The sequence below is a fragment of the Camelina sativa genome, chromosome 6 (genome assembly GCF_030686135.1).
Source record: "Camelina sativa cultivar CO46 ecotype springtype chromosome 6, ASM3068613v1".
In the NCBI taxonomy this organism is placed as follows: Eukaryota; Viridiplantae; Streptophyta; class Magnoliopsida; order Brassicales; family Brassicaceae; genus Camelina; species Camelina sativa.
The window spans coordinates 17695472-17719367 of record NC_141885.1 but is presented as its reverse complement, the minus strand read 5'-3'; the positions used below and the strand labels follow the sequence as shown (position 1 = coordinate 17719367).

General features: G+C 37.8%; 4 protein-coding genes, 1 long non-coding RNA gene, 1 other non-coding gene and 2 pseudogenes across 12 annotated transcripts; 6 read left to right on the top strand and 2 right to left on the bottom strand.

Annotated features, from left to right (window-relative positions):
- Window positions 1-3: 3 nt before the first annotated feature.
- On the top strand, window positions 4-2257 carry LOC147942740 (DExH-box ATP-dependent RNA helicase DExH11-like). Its single transcript, XM_087453227.1, has 7 exons — window positions 4-104; window positions 263-416; window positions 490-943; window positions 1026-1240; window positions 1334-1572; window positions 1670-1796; window positions 1877-2257. Exons 1-7 carry the CDS (start codon window positions 4-6, stop codon window positions 2087-2089), a joined length of 1503 nt encoding a protein of 500 aa, XP_087309353.1. The 3' UTR covers window positions 2090-2257.
- On the bottom strand, window positions 2249-3794 carry LOC104790918 (uncharacterized). The gene has a single exon (XM_010516716.3). The coding sequence runs from the start codon at window positions 3713-3715 to the stop codon at window positions 2351-2353; it is 1365 nt and encodes a 454-aa protein (XP_010515018.2). The 5' UTR covers window positions 3716-3794; the 3' UTR covers window positions 2249-2350.
- Window positions 3795-3908: 114 nt separating this feature from the next.
- LOC147942739 (deoxyuridine 5'-triphosphate nucleotidohydrolase pseudogene) lies at window positions 3909-4742 on the top strand (annotated as a pseudogene). The gene has a single exon (XR_015559162.1). The product of XR_015559162.1 is annotated as a deoxyuridine 5'-triphosphate nucleotidohydrolase pseudogene (transcript).
- Window positions 4743-4797: 55 nt separating this feature from the next.
- LOC147942738 (serine/threonine/tyrosine-protein kinase HT1-like) lies at window positions 4798-7331 on the bottom strand. 3 transcript variants are annotated; one of them, XM_087453224.1, is made up of 4 exons: window positions 7095-7331; window positions 5947-6979; window positions 5398-5844; window positions 4798-5237 (listed from the first exon to the last, which is right to left on the bottom strand). In XM_087453224.1, exons 2-4 carry the CDS (start codon window positions 6664-6666, stop codon window positions 4929-4931), a joined length of 1476 nt encoding a protein of 491 aa, XP_087309350.1. In that variant the 5' UTR covers window positions 6667-6979; window positions 7095-7331; the 3' UTR covers window positions 4798-4928. The 3 variants fall into 3 exon arrangements, with proteins under 3 accessions (XP_087309350.1, XP_087309352.1, XP_087309351.1); XM_087453226.1 differs by having other exon boundaries at window positions 5947-6420; window positions 7095-7276; XM_087453225.1 differs by having other exon boundaries at window positions 5947-6882; window positions 7095-7225.
- A 199-nt stretch (window positions 7332-7530) lies between these two features.
- On the top strand, window positions 7531-7602 carry TRNAG-UCC (transfer RNA glycine (anticodon UCC)). Its single transcript has one exon. It is a non-coding gene; the product is annotated as a tRNA-Gly (tRNA).
- A 467-nt stretch (window positions 7603-8069) lies between these two features.
- LOC147942736 (RAF-like serine/threonine-protein kinase 20) lies at window positions 8070-12578 on the top strand (annotated as a pseudogene). The gene is made up of 9 exons (XR_015559161.1): window positions 8070-10504; window positions 10600-10778; window positions 10871-10942; window positions 11039-11191; window positions 11288-11451; window positions 11533-11680; window positions 11854-11976; window positions 12068-12155; window positions 12238-12578. The product of XR_015559161.1 is annotated as an RAF-like serine/threonine-protein kinase 20 (transcript).
- A 6146-nt stretch (window positions 12579-18724) lies between these two features.
- LOC147942735 (uncharacterized) lies at window positions 18725-20191 on the top strand. Of its 3 annotated transcripts, none has more exons than XR_015560185.1 (4): window positions 18727-18937; window positions 19045-19198; window positions 19355-19405; window positions 19958-20191. It is a non-coding gene; the product is annotated as an uncharacterized LOC147942735 (long non-coding RNA). The 3 variants fall into 3 exon arrangements; XR_015560186.1 differs by having other exon boundaries at window positions 18767-18951; XR_015560187.1 differs by lacking the exon at window positions 19355-19405 and having other exon boundaries at window positions 18725-18937.
- A 2570-nt stretch (window positions 20192-22761) lies between these two features.
- Window positions 22762-23731, top strand: LOC147942734 (tubulin beta-2 chain-like). The gene is made up of 2 exons (XM_087454075.1): window positions 22762-23303; window positions 23415-23731. Exons 1-2 carry the CDS (start codon window positions 22910-22912, stop codon window positions 23714-23716), a joined length of 696 nt encoding a protein of 231 aa, XP_087310201.1. The 5' UTR covers window positions 22762-22909; the 3' UTR covers window positions 23717-23731.
- Window positions 23732-23896: the final 165 nt, after the last annotated feature.

Sequence of the window (23896 nt, the reverse complement as noted above, 5' to 3'; positions counted from 1 at the left end):
GACATGCTGAAAAGAAGTTTTGCTGAATTCCATGCCCAGAAGAAATTGCCCGAGAAACAGCAGCTTCTCATGCTAAAACGTGCTCTACCAGTCAAAAATATCGAGTAAGGCCAAACCTACTTAATTTTCGTACTCTGAGTGATTGCGCGGCTTTTTGTACTCTCTGTATAATTGTAAAAAATCCATTGATTCTGTTGTGTTGTTTATGTTACCTCTGCGTTCAACTTCACCGTCGAATTAACCTATTGATTTATTCGTCCAGATGTATTAAATGTGAACCGGAAATTGAAGATTACTATGACTTGTATATGGAAGCAAACGAGTGTAACAGCAAGATGTCAGAAGCAGTCATGCAGTCTCCTAATGCCCAGAACTTTCTTGTACAAGGAAGAGTAGTGGTCATGAAATCTGAAACAGTGAGCACCCAGTCTCCACCTGTTTGTCTTTTCTCTGGTTCATTATCGGTTGCTCATGTGTGTTATTGTACAGGGCATAGACAATTTACTCGGAGTCGTTCTGAAGGGACCTTCCAACACTAACAGACAATATATTATTTTGGTAATAAAATCTGAAATACCGCCACCAGAGAAAAATATGGTCAGCATTGGCAAGAAAAGCTCAGATCCCTCTCATGGTTATTTTATTGCGCCCAAGTCAAAACGTGGTTTTGAAGAAGAATTTTATACGAAACCGAGCTCTCGTAAAGGTTCCGTTGTGATCAAGATAGAGCTCCCGTACCATGGAGTGGCTGCTGGTGTAGGTTACGAGGTTAAAGGGTTTGATAACAAAGATTTCTTGTGCATATGCGATAGCAAGATAAAGATTGATCAGTTTCGTCTACTCGAGGATGGGAACAAGGCAGCTTTTTCTCAGACGGTTCAACAACTTTTGGATCTGAAATCAAATGGAAACAAGTATCCTCCTGCTCTAGACCCAATAAAAGGTTCTTTAACTAAATTATAGCCCTATTTAGGTTTTCCCTGCTGCAAAATCATTTCTCCCTTAAATTCATGATTCCATTTCAGATTTGAAGCTGAAAGATGCTGAGCTTGTGGAGACGTACTATAAATGGACCAGCCTGTTGCAAAAGATGTCAGCGAATAAGTGCCACGGTTGTGTTAAACTGGAAGAGCACATGAAGTTAGCTAGGGAGATTAAGAAGCATAAGAAGGATCTCAAAGATCTAGAATTTCAAATGTCTGATGAAGCCCTATTACAGATGCCTGCGTTTCAGGGCCGGGTACATTCAAATGAGATATTCCAAATGCATCTTTGTTTACTCTTATGTATGATAATTTAGAGTAACATGTAGAGCTCTAATCTCTTCTTGCAGATCGATGTTCTGAAGGAAATTGGGTGTATAGATGAAGACCTCGTCGTTCAAATCAAAGGCCGTGTCGCTTGCGAGATGAATTCTGGGGAAGAATTGATATGCACAGTGTGTCTGTTTGAGAATCAATTCGAAGAATTAGAACCAGAAGAAGCAGTGGCTGTAATGTCTGCCTTTGTCTTCCAACAAAAAAACACTTCAGCGCCTTCACTTACTCCTAAGCTAGCTAAAGCTAAACAAAGGTTTGTAACGATCGCACTCTTTCCCTTCTCATAACCACATGCAGTATTTGTTCCGATCTGATTGATATAGTCTAATCATTGACCCTCTTTTGCATAGACTCTATGATACCGCAATCAGACTTGGTGAACTTCAAGCTCAATACAACTTACAAATAGACCCTGAAGAATATGCCCAGGAGAATCTCAAATTTGGTCTGGTTGAAGTTGTCTATGAGTGGGCAAAGGTTTGTAACTAGAAAGCAAGGTATTTTATACATTGCACGATTCACATCTTTTAAACATATTGTATGCTTGATTTTTGCAGGGGACTCCATTTGCAGAGATATGTGAACTGACTGATGTCCCTGAAGGCCTGATAGTTCGTACCATTGTGAGATTGGACGAGACATGCCGTGAGTTCAAGAACGCTGCCGCCATTATGGGGAACTCGGCATTACACAAGAAAATGGATTTGGCTTCAAATGCTATAAAACGTGACATTGTCTTTGCGGCTAGTCTGTATGTGACTGGAGTGTAAGATTTGAATATAAAACTGACTAGATATGATTGTCACATAACCTTAAATTCAACTCCCTATAATACATTAACAATGTTGACAAAGTCTTAAACTTAATGCAGTGGTCGGATTAAAGTTGTTTGTTACGACTATTGCATTTCCTTATAATGGTAAAACTCATTTCCCCAATTGGATTGTATATTAAAAACCAGTCGGATCCAAAGTCGAACTGACACTACAAAAATGGGTTTCAGATACAGACACTTGTAAATTTAAACGAAACTACGAGACACGTTCTCTCGTGAAGATAGCCATAAGCTTAGGAACAAGCTTGTTGTGCTTCATCACGTATCTGTTCAAGAATATCTGATCATTACACACCAAGACAGATGAAATCGGAGGGTTTTCACTTCCGATCAATCCTTTTGACATGAGAGCTTTTATTACATTACACCTCGGCACAATCCTCTTCTCCAGGCTATATCCAAGTACCGCAGGGAGCAAAACCAAAGCCTCTAGTGGCCAATTCATCTTCTTCACCAAAACCTCAAACTTCTTCTTCATCATCTCTGCAGAATACGCAGTGCAGTTAGGATATCGCATAACCATCAACTTGAACTCATCTCTACTGAACCCTAAGTCTAGAAACGTTTGAATAGAGTCCAATATCTTCTTCTCTGAAGCTCGTATGCATTGTGGACGAGTCTTCAACACCGAAAGGACCTCTTCCTTCACCAGACCACACTTCTTCAGTGTTTCAAACGTCTGAATAATCTTATTCTCGGAGAATTTCAAAAAGAAAGGCCACTTCTTGAAAATTGCCCATATCTCCACTTCACTTAAGCCTAACCTTTTATAGACATTGACTTTCTCTTCTATGGTTTTATCGCTCATCTCGTAGACTACACGCAAAGCTTCCACGAATTTTGCTTTGGCTGGATCAAAACCCATATCAACAACTTTCTTGAGTGTTCCTTCAAACTTCTCTTTACCATAAACAGGTTGAGAACTAGAGATGAGCAATGAAAACAACAACTTGTGAGGCACTCCCAATTCTTTCAAAACCAATATATTTCGCATTTTGTTCTGTCTCTTACCCTCTGCCAAAGAATGACATAACAAATCTACACACTTGGAAGAACTCTCACCTTCTTGCATAATACCCTTGACGAAATCATAGTACAAGCTGATAGATTTTTCACCTTTCTTTCCCAAGATGGCCGGAACTTTGGTAACAATCTCTGTTACCTCAGAGCTTGAAGCTCCTCTTGACTGCAGAATCTGGAGCTTAGGACGAAGAGATTTCTCAGCATGAGTTACAAGCAATTCTGGGTAATACCTAACAATCGTGGAGATCTGAGAATCTTTAAACCCATGGCTTCGAAGTAGCTTCAGAACTGAATCCGCATTAGCCTTGTCCTCGAAACTGACCTTCCTTGAGATTGATTCAGCGAGCCTTGTAGTTAAACCCAATGATTTAACCAGATAAGAGACTGTAAAAGTAATACTCACATCCCCAGCTGTTGTAGAGGAGAACGAGTTGGTAAAAGCAAATGCATTTTGCACAATGCTCACTGTAAAAACTCTTAAATTACGCCATTTCTGCAACTCCACAGACCTTCTTCCATGGAGTATGAGAGAAAACATGACAAAGACAATACAATAACCAGTGAATCGATTAGTGTTCGATTATTCAAGAAAAAAAAAAATGAAATTAGGGTTTATGAGGTCCGAAGAAGAAAAAAAGGGTTTATGAGGAAGAACAACAATTATTGGGCCTAGTGGGCCGAAATATATGAATTGGTTCAAAACCCATTAAGTTTCTACTTTTTTTAGGGTGGAGGGAAATTTTGGCGCCACGCACTCACTCACTCACTCCATTTATGGCGGAACTACGACGCCTCTTCCTCATCACCACCACCACTACAACTCGACCTCAATTGAAATTAGGGTTTATCTGCAACACCTTGAACAAACGCTTCACAACACTTCGCTTCCCAGTTTCAACAATGGCCTGCGTAGAGACGAAGATCAACAACGGTTCCGACGCCGTCAACGAACCGTCACCAAAAATCCAAAAGCTCGATCGAAACGGAATCCATCATGGAGATTCTTCTTCAGCACCATTCTTCAAAGTGAAGAAACTCTCAGAGAAAGCTGTTTTACCAACAAGAGGCTCATCTCTCTCCGCTGGTTACGATCTCTCAAGCGCGGCGGATTCGAAAGTTCCGGCGAGAGGTAAAGCGCTTATCCCGACGGATCTAAGCATCGCTGTTCCCGAAGGAACATACGCGAGGATCGCTCCGAGATCTGGTTTGGCTTGGAAACATTCGATTGATGTTGGAGCTGGTGTGATTGATGCTGACTACAGAGGACCTGTTGGTGTGATTTTGTTCAATCATTCTGATGTTGAGTTCGATGTGAAGTTGGGTGATCGAATCGCTCAGTTGATTATTGAAAAGATTGTGACTCCTGATGTTGTGGAGGTTCAAGATTTGGATGATACTGTTCGTGGTGAAGGTGGTTTTGGTTCTACCGGCGTCTGAAGAAGCGTATGTGTCTTAGTTTTTAAATTTAGGGTTATTTCGTCGAGCACTTTGTGGGCATGATTGTAATATCTATCTCTTTGCTTCAATCTTTTTTAAGACTATCTTTATCAAATCTTATTAAAGCCTTTGTTTATTCCAAACAAAACGAATCAATTTCAAGAAAAAAAAAAAAGAGATGACTTAACAAAAACAAAGCCAACCCATAAAACAAGAGCTCTGTTTAATGGAGACAGTTGATTATAAACAAAAACATAACCACTGGCTCTTTTTTCCTATTCACCAAAAAAAATGAGAGTCACTCACAGAGTCTTTCAAGCGAATTTAGGCTTAGGTAAGGCTGAGCCTAAGGTGCTGGTGCTGCTGCCGCCACCACCGCTGTGGTGATGATGGATTGATGCCAATTTATGAATCCAGAATTTAGGACCTTTCTTTAGTTCTGGACAGATCTGGCTCGGCAAAAGATTGAGTCTTCTTTCCTTTGTCAGAGACTTTTTAAACTGTTCCAACACTTTGACAATCTGCCAAAATTCTGGTCTCTTGTTTGTTTGCAACGACCAACATAGCTCGATCAGCTCTTTCATAGCCGTTGGACAATCTTTTGGTATCACCGGCCTAATATTCTGGCCAATATCAAACACAAATTCCAAATGGTATTAGAACAAACTGAACAATAATGCTCTAACTCAGTCATCAAATCCTAATCTAGGCATAGTTGGTGTAAAAATCAATAGCAATTCTATAGCTTTTCTATCTATGCAAGCAGATGTAGAATGAATTTACCTTGTGCATGACTGCGAAAGCAGCTTGGAAAGGAGTCATCTCCTCATATGGAACAGCTCCAGCTACCATTTCCCATAAAATAAGTCCAAAACTATAAACATCACACTTCCTTCCATGTGGTATCCGTCTTATCACTTCAGGTGCCATCCACCTATAAGTTCCAGTATTATCACCCAATACATCACAGTACTCCTCCTCGCACGCTATGCCAAAGTCAGCGATCTTCAAGTGAAAGTCGTTTTCGATCAACACGTTCTCTGGTTTGAGATCCCGATGAACTATCTCTCTTGAGTGAACATACTCCATTCCTCTCGCAATATCTAGACCAAACTCGATTAGCTGTTGCAAAGGAAGAGATTTATGCTCCAGCTTGTGCAGATATGATCTTAATGACCCTCGAGGTACATACTCTGTGATGATACAGTTTCCAGTACTGACTCCCACAAACTGCATCAGGACATCATCAATCAGAAGAAAAGAATCACACCAAAGGCATCAATCATATTTCATACAACCAAACTGACATAATATAACATAAAGATAAATCACCTTAACGACGTTCGGATGGCTTAGTCGAGATAAAAGTGTGGCTTCCATGGTAAACTGTTTCTCCAAACGAGCTGCCAAGAACCTGTCGTCGCTATTGTCAGGCGCTGTGATAATCTTGAGAGCAACAGCTTTGCCTTCATATTCTCCATGGTAAAGCTGGCTATATACCCCGTGAGTAAACCTGTCCCCATAAGAAACCTTAGACGCATCAATGAGGTACTCTTCAAGCACTCCTGCAGAACTAACTTTAGAGCCTCTGTAGTCAACAGACTTTGAAGACCTCTTGTCTATCTTGCTCTTTGCCCTGTCTTGAATTTTCAGCGTACTAAGATCCCTAATAGGACCCGAGTGTGACAGAGGCCGTAGATTAAACGACTTGTTCTCAGAGGAATCCTTGGCCTTATTAGTTCCCTTTTCTGATTGCATTCTTATAGGATGTGGAGTAGAAAACCTCTTAATATCAGACTTGGCTTCCTGAAAAGAATGAGAAAGAGCCATATGAGGCGAAGGAGAAACAGACCTCTTCTTATTAGTGAGTGGATTCCTCTGTATCTCAGTACCACCACCACCAACAAGTGATTTCAAATCAGAAGGTGAACTCAGAGGCATTCTTTTCAATCCAGAAGTCCTATCTGGATTTGATTCTAAACTTATCATACGATAACAAACAGTATGAGAGAAGTTAGCTCTCCTAATCCAAGAAGTAGCCTCTCCATCCATGGTTACTAGCTAGAACGCCCTCAAAAACACTTAAAAAGTTCGAATCAAGCAAACCCTTGAAGACGAATGAGATGAGTAGTAGTAATCTCCAACAACAATCTTGTCTTCACATAAACGAGAGGTCCTTCAGATTCATTGAAGAAACACAAGATACCTTCCTCTACCATTAAATCCACAAACTCCTAGAATCAAAAAACTAAAAAATCACCCCAAAACCTGGAGTGTTCAACACATCATCATCCAAAATAAAAAAAGTCGTCGGGGGAAAAAAATTGTGAATTGATTGCACCAACAACTATATGATGCCCTCTTCCTAATATAAATCAAACCAAATCAAAGAAACAACAACAAAGGTATATTAAGATACGACTTTTTTTCATTGATAAATCAGAAACATAAAACAAACAAATAAAAAATCGAGAACGTACCTGAAACTATGATACGTGAAGCTCGGAGAATTAGGAATCAGAATCCGGCGAGTAGATTTTGTGAAGAGCGAGAAATCAAACGGATAAAAAAATGAAATGTTTCAATGGTAACAAAGACGAGGAAGTTTCGAATTCGTGACTTTTTTTTGTTTGTTGTTTGCTTAATAAGACGGGCTTTTGTTGAGAGAGATTTTTCTACGAAAAGTTTCAAGAAAGAAATATATAATAATCAAAACCGGGGAAGACAAATTCTTCAGAATTTGTTTTTGGTCAAAACTCAAAAAGAAGAAAAACACGGAAGAGCTTTAAGTGATGTCGTTTCGAGATATCTGTCAACGTCAGTAATATATGCTTTCTAAATTCTGATTAGATTTTTTTGTTTGACTTTTATATGGTTTGACATCAAATACGTAAGGTCAAATGTGTAAGCATGGAAGCGTCTGTAGTCCAACGGTTAGGATAATTGCCTTCCAAGCAATAGACCCGGGTTCGACTCCCGGCAGACGCATTTTTACTTTTTTTAAAGCTTATGAAATTGCCTTAACGTTGAGGCCGAAAGATCTGAAATTTAGCTTTTTTTTCCGGCCCATATTGTGAGATCAAACGAGAGAATAACACAAACCAATAAATAACAACAAGTGATATCCAAATTTGACAATTTTCTTCATCCAATTTCATGTGTCAAACCTTTTTTATTTGAACTTTTAAATTTTTTTATTTTAAAAAAAAAAAAAAACATGTCGAGTGATGGAGCATTACACTTTATCTGACACAGTTCGGATAACAAACGCAACCTTTTTTTTTTTTCCCTTCTTTTGCATGAGGCCAGAGACCAAGAGCCCAGACCACGTGCCCTTCTCATCTCTCACGTGTTTGTTTACCTTAAAAAACAACTAAATTTGCTTCAACTGAGAAAATCCAAGTTGAAGTTTGATAACTCCGATGAACGTCGTCGTTTTCCATCAACTCCAACGACTCCCTTTGCCTCCTCCCTTTCTTCTTCTTCTTCTTCTCTCTCTCCCGAATAAGAAGAATCTTCAAGATTGACCAGGTGAGAGAAATCAACTCTATCTGTGTCTCGCTGCTTCCAATTCGGGTTTTTTCACAAAACAATGGCACATGAACCCAGTTCTGGGTTAGATCATATCTCTGATTTGGGTAATAAGTGTGTCTCTGATGGAATCACTACTGGGTTTGGGTTTATTCAAGAAGGTAACAACGGTAGTGAACAGTTAAGTAAAGATAGGAAAAATCCAAATCTTGGAATTAAAGGTAGCGATATGGTGGTGGTGGATAGTGAAGAAGATGGGGAAAAGTTGAAGTTTTTGTGTAGCTACAATGGAAAGATAATGCCTAGACCAAGCGATGGGGTGTTACGATACGTTGGTGGTCAGACAAGGATCGTTACTGTTAAAAGGAATGTGAGATTTGATGAGTTTGAGCAGAAGATGATCGAGGTTTATGGTCAGCCTGTTGTTGTGATTAAGTACCAGCTTCCTGATGAGGAGCTTGATGCTTTGGTCTCTGTTTCTTGTAGTGAGGATATTGATAACATGATGGAGGAGTTTGATAAGTTGGTGGAGAGATCTTCAGATGGGTCTGGGAAGTTGAGAGTGTTTTTGTTTGATGCATCTGAGGTTGATGATTCTTTTGGAGTAGCTGAGTATGGGATGGAGTTGACATTGGGCAGAGATTTGTAGAGGCTGTGAATGGTGTTGTTGCGAGTAAGGAGAGTGTAGCTAGTGGTGGTTCTAATCCTAATTCTGATTTTAGTGGCGTTGACGTTGTTGATAGCTTGGGCCTTGGTCAAAGTGAGTTTGTTTCACCTCATACTTATGTGAATACTGCACCAAGACTTGTTCCTCCTGATCCACGTTTATCTGCTTATGTTGTACCAATTACTGTTCCAGCTGATCCGTTTCATTCTTCTCAGTTCGAGACTGTTTCAGAGAAACCAATAGCTGGTAAGATCCAGCAGCTACCAATAACTACGCCATCTGAACATCATTCACCGGTGTATGTTGAATCTCGGTTAGAAGTTTTAAGACAACCAGATTCTGTTCATTCACCTAACCAGTTTCTGCCAAGTACTACCTCTTTGTTCTCCCAACAACCTTTTCAAGGAAGTACTTTGAATGTCCCATCCCACCAGTTGCTTCCTGCTGCTCACATGTCAATGGCTCCCTTGAATGCCCAGATTGGTGCCACGCCAGTATTGATTAACCCGGCAGTGCAAACCCAAGAAAGCCTGTTGGGGAACTTTCCTGCTGAAAGAAATGTGGGGATTCAAAAGTTAGTCCCTCTTCCAACAGACCCGAGCTACTCTGCATATCAAGGTACGGTTTCTCCTGGTATACCACCAATTAGCAGTTATGGTGGGACTCAGATTTCACCATCTAAACATATTGTTCTCCCTGATAGAATCTTGCATCGGCAAGTAGTTACGCCTGAAAGTTTTCGAAGGGTAGATGATTGTCAAATGTGCCAGACTTCTTTGCCTCATATGCATTCTGATCCCATTATACGGGAGAGGAGTGATGGCTCGACAATGTTTGTACCGTATGTGAGCTCATCTTACCCTGATTCTCGTCCAGATGACATCGTCAGAATCCAACAGACGGATAAGTTTACGGGTCAACAAAGCTTCCTCAATCATCCTAACCATCAAGAAAGAGATACTGTACGTACAACCAATGTTGCGAGTGCTCAGGTCGAGACAGTTGAACCTCTACTCAACGAGATTGTGAGAGATGTTCCGATAAAAGTTCAAGTATCTAGACAGCAGCAAAATCTTTTAGACCCTTCAGTAGCATATGGCCAATACCAACCAAGAGGATTGATGGATAATGTTAACATACATGCTCCTGAAGCATATACCAATTGTCAGAATTTCGTCTCACCAGCTGAAAATATGGGAAAAGAAGATATTATGGGTACCAATTCTCAACAAATGGCAAGGAAGAATATGTTCTTACATGACACCTCTGGTCAATCTCCAGTAAGTCCAAACATTGGTCACACGGACTCAAATGAGACACTAACAAGAGTAGTTCTTCCAGGCCATGACTCTCAGCCTAAGACATCATGTGCGCCAAAACAGTCACCCTTATCAGGTAATCCTGGTTTGTATCTACAATCATTGGTTGGAGGTCAGCAGTTCGATTCTCTGGAAGCGCAGTCCTGCAACCCCGTCTTTGGCGATGTTGAACCTTCCTTTGATGCTGCTAATTTACCATCTTCCTTATCATCACATCCTGATGCTGCCAATTTACCATCATCCTTGTCATCTAGTGTTGGTGGTGCAGACGTCAAAGAATCATCAACGTCATTTTTTAGCAACCAGGGCCCATGGAATTTGCAATCTGACTCAATGGAGGATACCAAGCCTAACCTACTTAGTTCTTCGAAAGGTGGTTTTTCTTGTTATACATGACTCCATTTCTATTTTTTCAAGTCATTTTCGTTGAGGATTATCTGTTGATTGGTCTTTGGTTCTCTCTACAAGGCTCGGAGGAGGAGCACATCAAACAAGAACTTCAGAATGTTGCTGAAGGAGTGGCTGCTTCTGTTTTACAGTCAAGTACTTCATATCATGAACCTCCAATCAAGGTGGATGAGTATGCTTCTGATAAAGGAGAATTTTCACGTAATGATGAAATAAAACACCAGTCCACACACTTCAAGGTCTGTTGCATACTGTTCATTATTTTTTTCATTCCTTTCTTTAGATTTCATATTGCTTCAGAAGTGATGAAATTGATATTATTATTTCTCAGGATATCAGGAACCAGCTTGTCGAAAGATTGTATTTAGGATATTCTGGTTCTGATTCTCTGGATCAGTTGCAGGTTTGAAACCTTATTCTTAATTCACTTACGTTCATGATTAACGACAGCAACCTTGAGGAATTGTGAGAATCATGTTATATTATGATTATATGATAGATTATTAAGGACAGCGATCTTGAGGAATTGCGAGAACTAGGATCTGGCACATTTGGGACAGTTTATCATGGGAAATGGCGAGGCACTGATGTTGCAATTAAACGGATCAATGATCGATGTTTTGCTGGCAAACCATCTGAGCAAGAACGAATGGTTTGTCTCAGTACAGCTGATGGTGCATTAAAAGAACATGTTTAGACATATGTTGAATAGTTCATAATGATGTCTATCTTATGTACAAATTATCAGATCGATGACTTTTGGAACGAGGCACAGAACCTAGCTGGCTTGCATCATCCTAACGTCGTTGCTTTTTATGGGGTTGTGCTGGATTCACCTGGAGGTTCTGTGGCAACGGTAACAGAGTATATGGTTAACGGTTCTTTACGAAATGCGTTGCAGAAGAGTGTGAGGTATCATATGTATACATTCCTCAGAGCTATGTTGACACATGGTTAGAAGAATGCCATTAATTGTTATGGTTTATTTTTCAGGAATCTTGATAGGCGCAAGCGCCTGCTGATCGCAATGGACATCGCTTTTGGGATGGAGTATTTGCATGGAAAGAACATAGTACACTTTGATCTCAAAAGTGACAACCTACTCGTCAACCTCAGAGATCCTCATCGCCCCATTTGCAAGGTAAATTGACTCGAGTTTTGTGAAGCAATATGGACATAGATAAGGTTTAGCATTAGTTCCAAATAGAGTTCACACTCTCGTATCAGAGGAAAACATTTAAGAAATTATTCCACTTGGTTGTACTTGCTATCTTCCCCCTTAAAGTTGTTGATAGAAGTTTGTGATCATTTCAGGTTGGGGATTTGGGTCTCTCGAAGGTGAAATGTCAAACATTAATATCGGGTGGTGTCCGGGGAACACTCCCATGGATGGCACCAGAACTTCTAAATGGAATCAGTAGCCTTGTTTCTGAGAAGGTTTGTGAACTAATCAACTATTATCAACTTGGTTATTTGTCTCTACAATGTATTTGCTTCTCTAGCGGATGCCTTAATCTGGACACTACAGGTCGATGTGTTTTCATTTGGAATTGTGCTCTGGGAACTCTTCACCGGTGAAGAACCTTACGCCGACTTGCACTACGGGGCGATCATAGGTGAAACCTTTTCTACGTAATACTTGTTTACGGGTTTGCTTTGTTTCTATTTTGAATTTTCTTAACCTAAAATTTGAAATAGGTGGTATAGTTAGTAATACGCTACGACCGCCAATTCCTGACTTCTGTGACATGGACTGGAAATTGCTGATGGAGAGATGTTGGTCTGCGGAACCATCAGAGAGGCCAAGCTTCACTGTGATCGTGAATGAACTACGGTCCATGGGTACAAAAAAGCTTCCTTCCAAAGAACAAGTCTCAACACAAGGACCACAATCTTAAGGATATAACTATATCATATGAATTGAACCATTTTAGAATCTATAATCACACAAGATTTTCACACGCAAATAGATGATGCTTCATATATAAAAACTAAGTATTGCATACATTTGCAAATGATAAGCATGTTCGTCTTGCATATTTTTCGCTGCATGGACATATAAAACTTGTCGCCTTATAATCTTTGCTATGGAATGCTAAGGCATTTATCGCGTGAACTCTGAAGCATCGATAGAAACTTGGTATGTGTATAAAGACAATGTCTTCCCAGCACAAGTTTTGTAAGGAGTTTGATGTGCTATTCGTTTCTCCATTTTCTCTTTTACTATTACACTATTTCGTGTGTGTTGGCTGATTTAGTACTTTTAAAATGGATCTTAGTGTACCAAAATATGAGAGAATGACAAACGAAATTCATAATAGGACTAATATCAGTTAAAGGCAAAAAGGCGAAAAAGTAGGCGATAAAAGGCGAAACTTAATTTTTTTCCCCTTGTCGTCGGCTAGTCTCACGCCACCGGCGAAAAAATTCTCTTTTTCCCCTCTCTTCCTTTCTTATCCCCTTTCAGAGTCATCGATGACGAACCCAGATCCCCCAGATCCAGATCTGGGTATTAATCCGGAGGCAATTCCACGACCATTTTCAACTCAGACTTAATTTACCGGAAACGCTCCAGAGCAAGCAATGGGAAATGGAAACTCTTCTGATCCCCATGAAAACAGGTTGGATTCAGATGATGCTCCAACTCAGGCTAGGAGAATCGAATTTTTTCCAACTCAGGTAGGGGATTCACCATTTGCTCAGATAAGCTCAGATCCGCTCCTTATTCCATCAGTAGTCGTGAAATCTCCACCGATAATAGATAATACGCCACTGCAATGGGCTGAGATATTCGATCCCACACTCCGCAACTTAAAAAAAGCCACTCAACCTACCTTCACGGAAGACGGTACTCCCTGTGTTCGAGCTCCAGCTTCAGTCATACTCAAAGCAACAAACACATGGAAAGAACATCTAGTGGCTCATTTTCATGGGAACCCTCCACCAGCTGGAAAGATTTTTGTCGATCTGAACCCAATTTGGGGGAGAGAAGGTCGCATAAGCATTCGTTGCTTACCAAACGGGATAGTTCTCATTTACATTCCATCTGAAGCCACTCGAAAATGGGTTCTTGAAGTTGGGTGTTGGCAAGCTGGTAACTAGTCTGCATGCTAATTCATTAGTTAAAGGAGCTAGGAAACTCCCATCAAAGCAAGTACAGTTTGGGAAGCGGACGGCAACCCTCCAAGGGTCGTCCCCCTCATCAAGCTTGAAAGCTTTGCTTTCAACACCTTTTGGACATCATAATGATGAAGAAGATTTTTTTGTTATAATATAAGGGGATTCAATACATCCTCTAGACAGCAACAACTTAAGAGTTGGGTTTTGTCTCAAAGACCTCGTTAGGAGGCATTTTGGAAACTCGGGTCCAGGAAGAGAATGCGGATCCAATTTTGGCAAATAGGTTTCCAGGATGGAGGTATGTTAATAACTATTCTCCAACTGCCTCTAATGGGAGAATTTGGGTTGTCTGGCACCCTGATTTGAAGATTTTCATTTACAAAAAGACGGATCAGGTTATTACTTGTGGGGTTTTTGATCCTACTTTGAATCACTCCTACACGGTATCCTTTGTATATGCGAGGAACTGTATGATAGCAAGGCGTGAACTTTGGGCCGACTTAGAGGAGATATATCACTACGATAGTCAGCAACACCATCCTTGGTTGATTCTTGGCGATTTCAATCAAATACTTCGAGCTGAGGACCACTACTCCCTTCATCTGTATCCACTTCCTTTGACTGGTATGGCAGAGTTTCAAGATTGCATTGACAAGTGTGATATATAGGAGATGGCTGGAAGTGGATCAAGCCATACTTGGTATAACAATTAAGAGGACAATCCCATAACGAGGAAGCTTGATAGATGTCTCATAAATGAAGCTTGGTTAAACTCGTATCCCCACTCCAAGGCACTTTTTGATGCTCCATGTGGATCAGATCATACCCCTATCTTGGTCTCTATGACTTCTGATAGAGAGAGAAGGAAAGTTCCATTCAAGTTCTACAACTTATTCACAGCTCACTCCGATTATCCTACTCTTCTCCAGAATGCGTGGAATGTTCATGAGCACGTTGGATCACCTATGTCTCGACTCTGTCAGAAACTCAAGGCGGTTAAGCTGGGTTGCAAGGAACTAAACAGAATATATTTTAGCAACATACAAGCTCGTACTGCAGAAGCTCAAGAAGCACTGACGAGACTCCAGTCTCAAATTCTTACCAATCCTTCTCCGTTACTGTTTCATGAGGAAAAGCAGGCAAAAAAGAAGTGGTTGTTGTTATCCTCTGCTGAGGAATCCTTTTTAAGGCAGAAGTCAAGGATAAGATGGTATACTGATGGAGACTCCAATACCAGATTCTTCCACAACTCTATCAAAGCTCATCATGTCAGGAACAAGATTGGGTCACTACTCAATGATCAGGGGGAAAGGATATCGTAAAATGCTCAGATCAAGAACTTAATAATTGGCTATTATCAGAAGCTTCTTGGAACGAAGAACTCTGATGTACAACCAATGTCAATCGAGGATATTCAGAACCTAACCCACTACAGGTGTAGCTCTGAGTTAGCAACCACTCTCCAATCGATTCCTATTCCAGAAGAGGTCACCTCTGCTATGTTTTCTCTACCAAAGAACAAAGCTCCCGGTCCGGGTCGGATGGATTCACCGCAGACTTCTTCACTCATGACTGGGGAACAATGGGACCAATTGTGGTAGAAGCAGTCACGGTTTTCTTTACTACAGGGAAGCTCATTAAGCAGGTCAATGCTACAATAATTGCCCTCATTCCAAAGACAACAACTGCTGAGAAATTGGGTGATTTCAGGCCTGTTTCCTGCTGCAACACCATTTACAAGGTGATATCTCGGATTCTGGCAAGGAGATTAAAGTTGTTTACGGATTTGGCGGTTCAGAGAAATCGGGTATTATTCATAAAAGGAGACTGCTATGTGAGAATGTCATGTTGGCAGCAGAGTTGGTAGCTGACTTTCACAAACCAGGTCCAATAACTAGAGGTTGCCTTCAAATTGATATTTCAAAGGTGTTCGATAATGTGGACTGGGTTTTTCTCACCAACATCCTAACTTCAATCGAACTTCCCTCCACTTTCGTCAATTGGTTAGTCACTTGCTTCACTACTCCCTTAGCTCTAAATGGAGAGTTAATTGGTTATTTCCCTGGAAATAAAGGGCTGCGTCAAGGTGACTCTATCTCTGCCCCTTTGTTTGCATTGGTAATGGACATATTATCGAAACAGTTGGACCGTGCTGTTACTCAGGAAAGGATAAAGCCTCGTTCTCTTTGTATTCAACCCCTGATCACTCACTTAAACTTCGCTGATAACCTTCTGGTATTATTCGATGGCTCTGAATCATCTTTGGTGGGTATTTTGGAAACATTGGATATGTTCAAACTAGCCTCGGGATTGGGAATCAATCTGACTAAGTCTTGCCTCTTTCTCGATGGAGATAATAGGAATGGCATTCGTTCTATGTCCTCAAGACTCAACTTAACTCACGGCTCCTTGCCTATTAGATACCTTGGGTTTCCACTAATCACTCAAAAGCTTTCTGCTTCCGATTACCAGCCGTTAATAGACAAAGTGAAGTCAAGAATTTCCGGTTGGACTCATCGCCATCTTTTGTTCGCTGGAAGACTTCAGCTTCTCCAATCCGTGATCAATAACACAATAAATTTTTGGGCTTCAATTTTCATGCTTCCTTCTAAGTGTCTAAAGGAACTTGAGAGAATTTGCTCTGCCTTTTTGTGGAAAGGAGTGGCAGACAGTGCAAGAGGTGCTAAAGTATCATGGGATGTTGTTTGTACTGCTAAATCGGCAGGGGGACTAGGACTAAAGAGGCTCGCAGACTGGAATAGGATTTTCGGGTTGGAAACTAACTCCGGATCATACAAATGGCTTATTCTCCTATATACGAACGTGGAAGCATTTACATCATGTTGGTCCTCAAGTTCACTGGCATTCTCAGGTATGGTTCAAGGAACAAATTCCAAAAATGGCTTTCTTGACTTGGTAAACAATTTTGAATCGACTCAGAACAAGGGACATAATGAGAAGCTGGAATATTCAAGTTCCTGATTCTTGCCTTCTCTGTCTAACCGTGACAGAATCAAGAGATCATCTTTACTTCCAATGCTCGTACACCAAGGTTCTTTGGTTTGATTTCTTCTCTCAACTCCTACCCCAGCTGCCAACGAATTTTGGTGGATTTCTAAATTGGATCAAGCGACCTACCACAAATAGGAAGCTTAATGTGATTTGCAATCTCCTATTTCATGCTCTCATTTATTTCATCTGGTCTGAGAGGAATGCAAGAATCCACTCAGCAGATTTTCGTTCCACTGAAAGATTGAAGAAAGAAATCCAGTTGCGGCTCCGGAGGAAACTAATCGCTCTCGACAACAAGAATGGCTCTACTCCCACTACTACGCCTCAAGATGATTTTCTCTATATCTGGTTTGCAAATTTTCAGGCTAACTAATATCTTAGTTATCGGCTTCAGATGATGTTTTGATATCTGTTGTTATTCTCCTTCTATCTCGGGATTCGTATTGTAACAGTTAATTATCAATATACCGGTATCTATTTATAAAAATAAAAAATATGAGAGAATATTTTCCTAACGCTTTCCAATATTGCATTTGACTTTTTTTTTTTTTTAACTTTTATTTTAAGTTTTTAAATTTTTTTTCAATCTTAATTCCAAAAAATCATATTTCTCTACACAGTTAGTACACTTAACATGTATTTTTAATTATATCTAAGTTCTTTTTGCCACAAAAAAAGGATAGATATCAAGATTATTTTATAATAAAATTTGCTATCATATAATTGATAAATCTACTTCACATATTTCCTACATTTTATTTGATTTGTCTTTTTAAAAAAAGATTATGCTATTTTATAATAAATTAAATAATCAAAATGAAACAATATTTTAGATGAGAAATGAAATAGTTTAAATACATGATTATGCATTTACGTAATTTTTAAATATTGACTATTACACCTATAAAATCATAGTATGATGTTTCATTTCATTAGTTGAGTAGGCAATTGAATTAGTTTAGCTCCACTAAATCATATTAACTTATATGATAATTAATATATATATATATATATTATTATATCTTATGAATTGCTAAATAATATCATGCCCCACTCTAGTTACTTAATCTCATTTATTATAAATAGTAGCTTTTCCTTTCATTACAAATTTACAATAAAGATGAAAACTTTTGTAAAGTAGTATGACAACCCGTCCCACGGACTCCACTAGCCCACCGCTAGCCGCCCCAACAGACCGTCCGTGGATCCTGCTAGCCCACCGCTAGCCGCCCAAATAGACTCCAAGCTGGCCCTGCAGGGCATCGATCCTAACCCATCACTGCAGATCACTTGATGACAACTTGTCATGTGGGAAGGTTGTTAAAGGGTGGGGACCAGGGTTCGAGGAACCCCTGGTGCACCAATAGTCTACTGTGGATTTGGATGAGTAGTTCCATTTGCGATTTTTATGTAACAACTCGTCCCGTGGACCCCACTAGCCCATTACTAGTTGCCCCCATAGGCTCCAAGCTGGCCCTGCAGGGCATCGATCCTAACCCCTCACCGTGGCAATTGGAACTACTCATCCAAATCCACAGTAGGTTATTGGTGCGCCAGGCGTTCCTCGAACCCTGGTCCCCCACCCTTTAACAATCTTCCCACTGAGCCAGTTTGGGGTCCGTTTGAGACGGCTAGCAGTAAGACTAGTGGGGTCCGCAGGACGGGTTATCATAAGTAGTAGCTTACAAATTTGCAACTCTAAACTCTAATTTACAAATTTGATAAAATTACAAATTTGATACAACTCTTAACTCTTAGTTATCAAAATCTTGAACTTAAAGCATGTGCGCACTTTGGCCAACAAAAAGTATGTGGGTCCATTGCAAAGATTTGAATTGCAAACTCATAGAAACATTTCTCCAATGCACTATTGGTACTCTTTTTAACATAGTAGTAGGTTATCATCTATCTTCCATCTTCTATATCTACATTTTTGCAGCAGTTTATGGAAAAAATCCTAGAGTTTCAAATTATTTACAGGAATGCCATTGTCATATTTAAGGAAACAATTACAAACGGGTTGTTTTTAATGAGGATCCGTGTTTTTTTTTTTCTGGATCTTTTATAAATGTATTCGGATTGCTCCATACTAATTGAGTAATTGAGAAAAACGAAACCCTTTTGCAAATAATTAGAACCCTAAAAGTTGTTGCGACTCAATTCTACGGATCAGACAGAGGAGGCGGCAGTGAAGAATCTCTTTTATCGCGTTTTTATTGAAATTAAGATCAACTCTCGACTGATGAAACTAATCTCCATTCTAAAGGTAAATTTGATCTGGTAGGTTTTGCTTTGTTTTCTTTGATTCTGATCGATATGATTATAGGTTTGCTTTGTTTCTCAATTGCCGTTGTTTGATCCGGTGGCTGGTAGGATACTACGGCTGCTTTGTGGGTCATATGGTTCCGACATTCGAAATTCTTCAGTGTCTTATAAGAATATTGATTAAACTTATCGGCTTTTTGGTACGGCTTGGATAGAGGAACAACCATGACACTAGCCTTGATTTCTTTATTGTGTCCCCCTGGTAAACTCATCTTAAATCCGTAAATTAATAATCCTTTTGTTATCAATTTATTTTCTACATTTGATGTATATAAATACGTATTTGTGAAAATGTTGAAACTGAAGCTTCTGTATTCACCCGCGGTGTTTAGTTTGTTAGTTCTTTTGTTTATGGCAGATTCAGAAGAATTTGTTCTCAGCTTCATTACTTTACTGATTAGAGTTGGAGGTAAAAGAAAAGGAGAAAGGTTATAGTTTAGTTTTTTTTTCAGTTTTGTATTGTCCATTTTGAAATAGTAGTTCATATCCTCTTTGACATACAAGAAAAGGAAAATAAAAATAATGATTGGGGTTTCTGTGTTATTCTGTGATGACCTGCAACAATTACTCACTCTTTCTACTTTTGACCTCTCGAATTAGTTTTGTAGAAAAACAGATATAATCATATCCTAATTGTGCCAGTAGGTTGTGTCGTTAGTGAGGGCTTTCAAATATCATCTATTTCTATGGCCAACATGTGTTCTAAATAGACAGAATCAAACCTGGAAATCTGTTAATTGGTGCTCAAAAGTTTTATCCATCTTTTAGCATCGACATCTTTCCATTTGATTTTGAGAGATTGAGTTGGTCATAGTATATAGAAACACAACTTTGCGTCTTCACAACTTTCATTTAGCTGGTCAGTTTGCGTTTACATATCATTTCGTTTTCAATCTCAGGTAATATATAGAAACACAAACATCTAACCATTATTTTTCTGTCTTTTGTTTTAAATGGGTAGCATTTTCCCAATAAGGAGTGAGACCATATGTGATGACGAAGGGATAGAAGAATCAGTAAGAGACATATCAAATCGATGAGATTAAGAAGAAATAGAGAATAAGGAATATATTTTCTTAGTCCCAATTTTTTTTTATGGTTATGCTTAAGAATTGGTAAATTAATAACTCTATAAATGAACTTTATACAGTATGCACTTTTTAAAAAATGATGAATATGTTTTATACTTACCAAAGGTGAGAGATGCTTTAGATAACATATTATATACACATATTTTTAGTCCATTAATTAAAGTTTATAAAAGTAATCAGTTAGTATAATTCATATACAAAAAACAACTTGCTTTTATTTTCATTGCACACATAAACTATGTGTACTAAAGTGTTAGATTATTTATATAAAAAATTAACAAAGATAGGAAGCCAAATTATATTGTAGTTATCTAATATATATAGTTAATCTACCAAACAAAATATATTTTGTATTTTTTTAAATAAATTTATGCCCGCGGTGTACCGCGGGTGAATATCTAGTAATCTTTTATTTATTTCGCTATTATTGTTAGTGCCTGTTTATATTGTCGATTTATTTGGAAATAGGATAAACATTGTTTTCAGATTTGAGTTGTTTATGCAATTTTCTAATATTTGATTAATGTTTACGAAAAAAATTATGACGAGATGGCTCGTTCTTTAACAAAATTTGGTTATAATGTTTTCATCTATTATAAGATTATGTAATCTCACTAAACATGGCTGGAAAAAAAATTATGCATGGGTACTTCTATGAATGCAATATAATATTGTTTTGACGGAAACAAAGTTCTTTAGCATTGCAAGGTTAATCACCAAAAAATCTCTAATCTAAGTTCCATTTAGGATTAAGAATATGCCTACCCTTTTACATATCTAACGTTATTTGTTAAAACTGTTATTTGTTAAATGAACAATGGTGGTACATAGTTAGGTTAGAAATTTATGCCTAAACCTCCATGGTTAGCTAGCAGTTAGCACACATGAAAAAAAAGGTACACACACAGTTAGTAGATGATCATTATGCCAAAATTCTCTTCATATACCTTTACAAAAATACATTTTGAATATAACCTTAAAAGTGTTAATAATTACATTTTGAAGAAAAATATTATGATAATATCAAATATTAATTTATGCAATTTAATTACTTTATAAAAGCAAAAATACATTACTAGTTTACAAAAAAATGAATAACCAATCAAGATGCACATATAAGATTTGATATCTAATTTACCATATTAATTTGTTATTAATCATTATACTTCATTTTTCTTCTTTATATGATTCTATTTTTTGAAACAAATATATCATCATGTCATCCATATAATAAAAGTACATTATTTTCTGCATGTGCTATGATTTGACTTTTAAAACGTATACAAATTGTTCAATCTATGAAAAATAAATTGTACACGGATCAAAAGTAACGAGTGAGTAGAATGTCTTAGTAATTTGAATATTTCTATTTATATAATAAAATAAACTTATAAAATATTTGAATTTGGAACATTTAAAAATAGTTTAGCTTGATATTTTTTAAAGAGTACAATAAAAAATAAAAAATTACAAAAATACTCTTATAGAATTAGAAGGCCTAGTTGCAATAGTATAATCAACCTAATCTATAAAAAAATCTACTATAAAATATTTTGGTGTTTAAAACATATTACATAATTATAATTATATTAAAAATTTTAAGAACAATATTGTACCAAGCATAGTTATAAAACTGAAGTTTATTCGACACAATACTATGAAAGATTTAATAAAATTAAAAACTATAAAAAACGAAGATATTAAACAAAATAAGATATTTTTTCTTTCTGCAATAACATTATCTATTTTAAAATAATAATTTTAATTTTACATCTTAAAAAAAAAACTTGATTTTGTCGCACAGATCATAATATGTCACTATAATATTAAAAATAAATAAAAATGCCAAGTATATTAAAACAAAATATGACTAAAATAATCATTATTTTATACAAAATATAACATATATATATATATATATTATTACTCATAAAATAATATTTTGCTTTAAAGAACAATACAGATTACAAAAGTATCTAATTCTTGTTGTAAACATACATTATTGAAATTATAGCATAACATATATAAATAACTATAATTATATATAATATCATAATATATAATCTAACACAACATATAAATTTTTAATTTTAAAATACAGATATACAAAATTTCTATAGAAAATAAAGTATGTTTCTTTTCATTTAGTTTTAGAGTTAAAATTTTATTTTATATCACTTGTCATTTTTTATTTACGATGTAAATTTTGGAACATTTTTTAATTTTATCTATAATTTTTTTCTTATTAGTTACTTATATCTAACAAAAATCCTGAATGGCATAACTAATGATATATCAATTGATAGGGTCTATCAAGATATTCTACTTTGGCTTCTTGTTTTCGTAATATTGAATTTGTCTCTAAAAATACCATTTTGTAATAAGGTTCCACACCTTTTAGCCAAATTTGGTTGTATGAACAAATGTATATTGACTTTTTGCATTCATAAATAAAATTCTATTTTGATGAAAAAAAAATAGTGTATAAACAAATAGTGAAATAGAAAATTTAATTGATTCTATAGAATTATTTAATATGAAACGGAGCGAGAGACAGCGAGTAATATCTTAAATTTATTAGAAAAAACGTCTTATTTTAAATTTCGAAAAAACAAATATATATATATATATATATATCAGCGCAATATCAAATTAGGAAAAAATATATAATTACCCGTTAAAATCACTCCTCTTCTCACTCACTCACTCACTCGCTCTTCTTCACATTTTCCGAAAAAACCCTAAATCCCGCTCCTTCCTCCGTCTCGAAATCTCGAATCCTTTTCAATCTCTCTATTCAATCTCGCTTCCTTCTTGCGAAAATGCGTGAGATCCTTCACATCCAAGGTGGTCAATGCGGTAACCAGATCGGTGCCAAGTTCTGGGAAGTGGTTTGCGCCGAACACGGCATAGATCCAACCGGTAGGTACACCGGAGACTCAGATCTACAACTTGAGCGCATCAATGTTTACTACAACGAAGCTAGTTGCGGTAGATTCGTTCCTCGTGCCGTGCTTATGGATTTGGAGCCTGGTACCATGGATAGTCTCAGATCTGGACCGTATGGTCAAACCTTCCGTCCTGATAACTTCGTTTTCGGTCAGTCTGGTGCTGGTAACAACTGGGCTAAGGGACATTACACTGAAGGAGCTGAGCTAATTGATTCGGTACTCGATGTTGTTCGTAAGGAAGCTGAGAACTGTGACTGCTTGCAAGGTAAAAATTTCGCTAGATCTGTTCGATTTTAGGGTTTGATTTTGCTTTCGTTGAAGTGTTTTTGGTGTTATTGGGACTACTCTGAACTTTGGGGATTTTTGTTGTTTGTAGGGTTTCAGGTTTGTCATTCGTTGGGAGGAGGAACTGGATCTGGTATGGGAACACTTTTGATTTCCAAGATCCGTGAAGAGTACCCAGATCGAATGATGCTTACATTCTCAGTGTTCCCTTCGCCTAAGGTTTCTGACACTGTTGTTGAGCCTTACAACGCTACTTTGTCTGTTCATCAGCTTGTTGAGAATGCAGATGAGTGCATGGTTCTTGACAATGAGGCCTTGTACGATATTTGCTTCAGGACTTTGAAACTCACAACCCCTAGCTGTAAGTCCTTCTATGATTCATGGTCGCATTGATATATGCCTTCTGTTGTATAATTGACATGCATTGTCTAGATGGTGAACATGATTTGGTCATTGTTTTGTATCAGAAATGTTATGTTACTGTTTTCAGTGGTTTGCTCTTTGCCTATATGCCTCAAGTGTTTTGTGTTATTGATTCTGTTTAATGTTCCCTGGTTAACTGCGTCTATGTCA

Excerpts from the sequence above, each read along its gene's own strand:
- LOC147942740 (XM_087453227.1), top strand. The coding sequence starts at position 4 with ATGCTGAAAAGAAGTTTTGCTGAATTCCATGCCCAGAAGAAATTGCCC. Across the intron at positions 105-262 it reads CTACCAGTCAAAAATATCGA|ATGTATTAAATGTGAACCGG; the intron begins GTAAGGCCAAAC and ends TTATTCGTCCAG. Across the intron at positions 1,241-1,333 it reads TGCCTGCGTTTCAGGGCCGG|ATCGATGTTCTGAAGGAAAT; the intron begins GTACATTCAAAT and ends CTCTTCTTGCAG.
- LOC104790918 (XM_010516716.3), bottom strand. The coding sequence starts at position 3,715 with ATGTTTTCTCTCATACTCCATGGAAGAAGGTCTGTGGAGTTGCAGAAA.
- LOC147942738 (XM_087453224.1), bottom strand. The coding sequence starts at position 6,666 with ATGGATGGAGAGGCTACTTCTTGGATTAGGAGAGCTAACTTCTCTCAT. Across the intron at positions 5,845-5,946 it reads GCCATCCGAACGTCGTTAAG|TTTGTGGGAGTCAGTACTGG; the intron begins GTGATTTATCTT and ends GTCCTGATGCAG. Across the intron at positions 5,238-5,397 it reads CTTTCGCAGTCATGCACAAG|AATATTAGGCCGGTGATACC; the intron begins GTAAATTCATTC and ends GATATTGGCCAG.
- LOC147942734 (XM_087454075.1), top strand. The coding sequence starts at position 22,910 with ATGCGTGAGATCCTTCACATCCAAGGTGGTCAATGCGGTAACCAGATC. Across the intron at positions 23,304-23,414 it reads GAACTGTGACTGCTTGCAAG|GGTTTCAGGTTTGTCATTCG; the intron begins GTAAAAATTTCG and ends TGTTGTTTGTAG.